Raw genomic sequence first — 6,362 nt, forward strand, 5'->3', positions numbered from 1 at the left:
TTGCACACAGAGTGAGTCCATGCAACTTATTATGTGACTTTTAAGCAAATGCTTACTCCTGAACTTATTTAGGCTTGCCATAACAAAGGGGTTGAATTCTTATTGACTCAAGACATTTCAGCTTTTCATTTTTTATTAATTTGTACTAACATAATTCCACTTTGACGTTATGGGGTATTGTGTGTAGGCCAGGGCCAAAATAAATACATTTAATCCATTTTAAATTCAGGCTGTAACACAACAAAATGTGGGGAAAATTAAGGGGTGTGACTACTTTCTGAAGGCACTGTACATACTTCGACCCACATACACACAGCCACACCCATACAGATAATACCCAGAGCACACAGGAGGGAGGGAACCTACAGTTACTGTATCCAAAGGTCAACTGTAGGTGGCCGCACCCAGTAGGAGTCGTCACGTCATTGAGGTGGTTCCCTAACAACATCTCGAAGATATTTTATTAATCTAATGCGACATTCTGGGTGTAATATTCAGGCTACAAGGTAAGAACCCAACTAATGATGACAGTATAGTGAAATGTATGATGTATACAGTGATGTAAAGTTCTTAAGTAAAAATAATAAGTACTACTTAAGTCATTTTTTGTGGTATCCGTACTTTACTATTTCTATTTTTCACAACTTTTACTTTTACTTCACTACATTCCTAAAGAAAAGAATGTACTTTTTACCCCTTACATTTTCCCTGACACCCAAAAGTACACGTTACATTTTGAATGCTTAGCAGGACAGGAACATTGTCTAGTTCACACACTTATCAATAGAACATCCATGGTCATCCCTACTGCCTCTGATCTGGCAGAATCACTAAACACAAATGTTTCATTTGTAAATTATGTCTGCGTGTTGATCCTGGCTATCCGTAAATTTCAAAAACAAGAAAATAGTGTTGTCTGGCTTGCTTAATATAAGACATTTTAAAATATTTATACTTTTACTTTTGATACTTAAGTACATTGAAATACGTTTAGACTTTTACTCAGGTAGTATTTTACTGGGTGACTTTTCATTTTACTTGAGTCATTTTCTTGTAAGGTGTCTTTACTTTTACTCAAGTATGAAATGTGGTACTTTTTCCACCACTAGATGAATAATGAAATGTATGTGATTCTAGCAATGGTTAGTACAAACAATGGAGTTGAATAACCTTATATGTTGGGCTATGATGGGTTAGACAGCTGTACTAAGCTCATGAGACATCAATTATATTCTTCAAGATATTTATTTTCAAATGACCAACTAAAAGCAGTAAATATTGCAGATTGTCCTTCTCCCTCCCTCCGGCACTCGACGTCGCCTGTCTACTAACCACCGATCCTGGCTTCATTATTATGTACACCTGTTCCCCATCATTACGCACACCTGGTCGTCATTCCCTCCTTGATTACTGCCCCTTTATTTAGCCCTCAGTTGTCTTCAGTCATTATGTGTTATTGTTTTCTCTCACGTTCAGTACCTGTCTCGTGTTTGTTCTACTGTATCGGTTCTTTATTAAATGCACCTTCTACACCTGTTTCCTGACTCCCGGCGTATACATTACACAGAAGAGTTTCAGTAGACTGTGTAAAGGAGAAGTACTGGAATGAGCTGCCACAGGTACAATCAGTCATTCATGTTCGTTACAATATGACCTGGGTTTATTGATACGGACAGCGGTTGCAACACTCATTGACCTTGGATCAATGATAGACAGAATCCACAGACACTGGAATAGAAGACAAAAACAGAACAATACAGTGGAAAATACTCAATATTCTGTCAATATAAATACACTCCCCTCCCTATCTATTTGTACAGGGAATCTAAAAGTTTTAATTTGTCTCTTGTGTGTCCAATAGAAATGAATGGTAAATAATGTAATGTATGTATTGCATTAGGCACGTCATAATCTGAAATACAACAAAAACAAACTGAAAACATTTGACTACTTTAATACACTTAGGGAATTTGTTCAAATACTTATGACACCTTCAAATGGAGGGACTAGATACATAAAGTGCTTTCATTTCTAAATGGTAAAACATATGTATGAAAAAGCACTCAAACAGGTGACATTCTGTTCTGATCTCAAATCCAAAATCCTGGAGCATAGAGCCAAATTAAAAGTTTTAGCTTCACTGTCCAAATAAAAAAAAGGTTTGTGTATAATTTTAGTGACCCCACCTTATCATGATGTAAGCATTGGCCAGCTTTTTATTGTTGGTTTTCTCTAATTGTTTTTCAATCAGTCATTTTGCACTACAACTATTGTATTGCATGATCATTTTTGGTCTGTATATTTTTTTCTAACTGCTGGATGTCTTTGTTTAGGTACAATGAGTCTCTCTGGGGGAAGAGAGGAGGAGGAGGGGGCGATGGACTTTAAGATTAGTCTCTCTGGGGGAAGAACGGAAGAAGAGGGGGCCACTACCTCTAAGATGAGTTGCTCTGGGGAACGTGACACTGACAGGTGGGAGGAAAGGTTGAGAGAGTGAGATAGAAAGATACTTCCTATATGCTGGCTTGTGAGTGTATCCATAACTTGAATTGTATGTTCTTGTATCAGTGATATGACATCATCATTACTCAACAGAAAGGATTATAGAGTGTGTGTGTGTGTGTGTGTGTGTGTGTGTGTGTGTGTGTGTGTGTGTGTGTGTGTGTGTGTGTGTGTGTGTGTGAGTGAGTGAGTGAGTATGGAATCACAATATGGAATCATGGTGTTTTATTCCTACAGTGTGGACCATGGTGGAGAGTGCTGTTCAAAATCCAATCTTAGGAAATGTGAGTGTTGACTAGGGTTGCAAAGCCACTGCTAATTTATTCAGTGATTTTGGTAATTAACAGAAAATCTATTGCAATCTATAGTAACTTTGGTCATTTATAATTAAATCACTTTAATGTTTATTCATATATAGTAGTCATTGTTTATATCTGTGTCAATATTGTCCATGATTCTCTAGTGGATAGACCAGGGTCAAGAGAAAATAGGCTACTTAATGAAAAAAGCATGTAATCAACAATGGCATTATCTTCAATGAACTTCCAACTATTGACTTTGTTCACAATTGCCACCAGTTTGTCGCCAAAACATTTACAGCAGCCATATTGACCTAGTAAAATAAATAAAAATGTGTAAAAAATATATAAAGGATATCTCATGCTGAAACTCTCATATTTAACAGCAAGGGTATTCACTAACCTGATGGTTTATTTTTAGGATCATGTTTTACAGCTATGTCATTCTCTTTTTTTATCATTTTATTTGATTAATTTATATATTTTACATGTGATACGGCCACACAGAGGGCCAGAGATAATTCCAGAACACCTGATTGAACTAGTTGGTCCAGTCAGATTGAAACTCTCATTCTATGTAACCATAGATCCAAACCACCAACATCCCACTAAATATAACTAGAATGATGCCGTCAACTCTGTAGCTGGCACTGTTGGTGAACTGATTCCTGTAGCCTGATGTAGAATTAGGAACGGGAACAAACATTCTCTAATGTTGATTTAAGAGATAGAAGAAAAGTGTTCTGAAAGCAACGATTGGGCTCCAGTCCGATGTCTGACAATCACTGACAACACCATATGTAGCTGGAGAACAGTAAACGGTGTTGGTTGGCTCTATTGATATAATATGATGTCATGTTGTCTTGGTCTCCCCCATCAGATGCCTCTGATCTCACACTGGACCCAAATACAGCATTCAGAGAGCTCTCTCTGTCTGAGCAGAACAGGAAGGTGACAAAGGTGAGAGACGAGCAGCCGTATGCTGATCACCCAGAGAGATTTGACTTCTGCAGACAGGTGCTGTGTAGAGAGGGTTTGACTGGGCGCTGTTACTGGGAGGTAGAGTGGAGTGGGGAAGGGGCTGATGTAGCAGTGACATATAAAGGAATCAACAGGATAGGTGATGGTAATGACTGTGATCTTGGATTCAATATCAAGTCCTGGAGTGTGCACTGCTCTGATGACGGTTACAATGCCTGGCACAATGACGAGAGAATTGCCATACCTGTCCCCTCCTCCTCCCACTCAAACAGAGTAGGAGTGTATCTGGACTGGCCCGCTGGCACTCTGTCCTTCTACAGCGTCTCCTCTGACACACTAATCCGTGTGCACACATTCCACTCCACATTCACTGAGCCCCTCTACCCAGGGTTTGGGATTTGGGCGACTGGCTCCTCAGTGACCCTGTGTCAGGTATAATAGCCTCCTGTTTCCTGGAGGAACATCAGGGAAGTCACATTCCAGTTCAAACACCTGTAAGCATGACAGAACACACACTTTCAGAAAAAATGGTATGGTTAGGGTACGACATTGTTCCCTGGGGTACAAATATCAACATACACCATTATGTACTTATGTACACATAGTAATCTAGTACAATGGTACATTTTTGTACCCAACATTTTGAATATAAAAGTACAATCATTGGAGGTGTAGCTTATTGGGGGAGTGGCTTTCAATTAGTTATTTTTGGCCACCCTTGAGTGGAAGTGTTGTACCAGTGGTCCATGGTTATGTTCATTTGAGTTTGAGCATATCTGATGCTCGTTTTGAAGTCTTTATAAAGACGTATATACATATGTAAGAGCATGTGACAATAAAGAGCTGTAAATAATATTATAGCGACATTAACCCAACATTGAGCCGCCTTGTCAAGAGGTATGGACCTCTTGGCATGATGGGTATGGTTTGACCCAGGTTCAAATCCTGGTCAGGGCTACCCCCTGAATTTATTACCTTTGTGTCAGAAGGGGGATGGTGAAAACTGTAAATGTGAGAGACCTGGTATAGAAAATAGGTATATTTATTATAAAGAATTTGGTGGGTGCTTATACTGTATTTGTCTTATACACATGTGGGAATTAGAAATGAGATGTTCTGCATATCACAATTCCCCCATCATCAACAGCAACCCTGGAGCAATTAGGGTTAAGTGCCTTGCTCAAGGGCCTTGTTGGCTTGGGGATTTGAACTAGCAACTTTCCGATTACTGGCCCAACGCTCTAACCTCTAGGCTACAGTAACTGACACCACAATTGTTTTCTGACATCCCAGGTTTTGGCACTTAAAATGAACAAAAAGCTTTGTCACTGAGGTTGTACCTTAAAAAGGAACATTTGTACCTTTTTGGCTCTTTTAATGTGCGGACTGCAAGGGTATTATTATGTTCCTATAACATAACTAATGAGTAATAACAGGATACCACTAGAGTGACAAGCGTTTCTACCCCTTTAAGTACAATACGGTACCTTTTTTTCTGAGAGTGCAGAGACATGTTTTTAAATCAATTATCTTTTTGATATTGTTTTAATTCCTTGGTGTTTGTAAATATTGCCATCGGTAGAACACATATTTGTCAAAATGTTCACACAACAGTCCTTTATGCAATTTTATACAGATGAAAGAAGATGTTTTCATTTGCATTTACAAGAATATGGCTTTTCAATAAATTGAATCCTACCTACAGTACCTACCTACCTACCTGTCTACCAATGGTTTAGACTATGATTGAAGTGTCTTGTCAGTGAATGTGATTTAGTACGTATATTTCTGATGATGCCTCTTGGCCAGGGCTCCACAGAGCAATAGATGATTTGAATGAAACTCACATGAACCAGGTATCCATCCAGCCTTTTTACACGAGTAAAGTACATGATAGATAAAAAATGTCACGGCACGCCAAATGGAAATAGCTCATTTGTTGGTAAACTTTCCAAATGTCAATAAAACAAAATACTCTAGACAAGGTTGGATCTTTTTGTGTCGGTGAAATTAGTTATGCGAGAAATGGTGATGGAAATGCCTTTATGCACAAATATTTATAGAATAATCATTGTATCGAAGTAAACTTTGAGTCACATGATGATATGGTGTACTGTCCTCCGACTGGGACTCGGAAAGCATGCGGTTTATTAGGCTACAGATTAAATAAATTCTGATGAACTTCACAGGGGTGCGGAAGTGCACGGTGATGAGCTTGATGCCCATTTCCAATAAATATCAAGAGTCTTATTCTGGAGAAAAATCGATGCCTGGCTGAAGTTTGACAAATACAAATAATCTTGCTCTTTTGTCCATAATACTCTCATCATGTAGTAGTCTACACCTGCACTATATCTGTAAGCTGTTGACTTGTGAGCACGTGCCAAGACCAGAGTGTGCACATTCGCTATGTAACACAATTTTACACCACCAGAGTCTCTGGGTTCGCGCCCAGGCTCTGTCGCAGCCGGCCGCGACCGGGAGGTCTGTGGGGCGACGCACAATTGGCATAGCGTCGTCCGGGGTAGGGAGGGTTTGGCCGGTAGGGATATCCTTGTCTCATCGCGCTCCAGCGACTCC

General features: G+C 39.3%; 1 protein-coding gene across 1 annotated transcript; it reads left to right on the forward strand.

Annotated features, from left to right (window-relative positions):
- Window positions 1–351: 351 nt before the first annotated feature.
- On the forward strand, window positions 352–5,766 carry LOC129858297 (stonustoxin subunit beta-like). The gene is made up of 4 exons (XM_055927438.1): window positions 352–506; window positions 2,334–2,472; window positions 2,740–2,786; window positions 3,682–5,766. Exons 2-4 carry the CDS (start codon window positions 2,339–2,341, stop codon window positions 4,218–4,220), a joined length of 720 nt encoding a protein of 239 aa, XP_055783413.1. The 5' UTR covers window positions 352–506; window positions 2,334–2,338; the 3' UTR covers window positions 4,221–5,766.
- Window positions 5,767–6,362: the final 596 nt, after the last annotated feature.

This window comes from Salvelinus fontinalis, chromosome 6 (assembly GCF_029448725.1).
Source record: "Salvelinus fontinalis isolate EN_2023a chromosome 6, ASM2944872v1, whole genome shotgun sequence".
NCBI lineage: Eukaryota > Metazoa > Chordata > Actinopteri > Salmoniformes > Salmonidae > Salvelinus > Salvelinus fontinalis.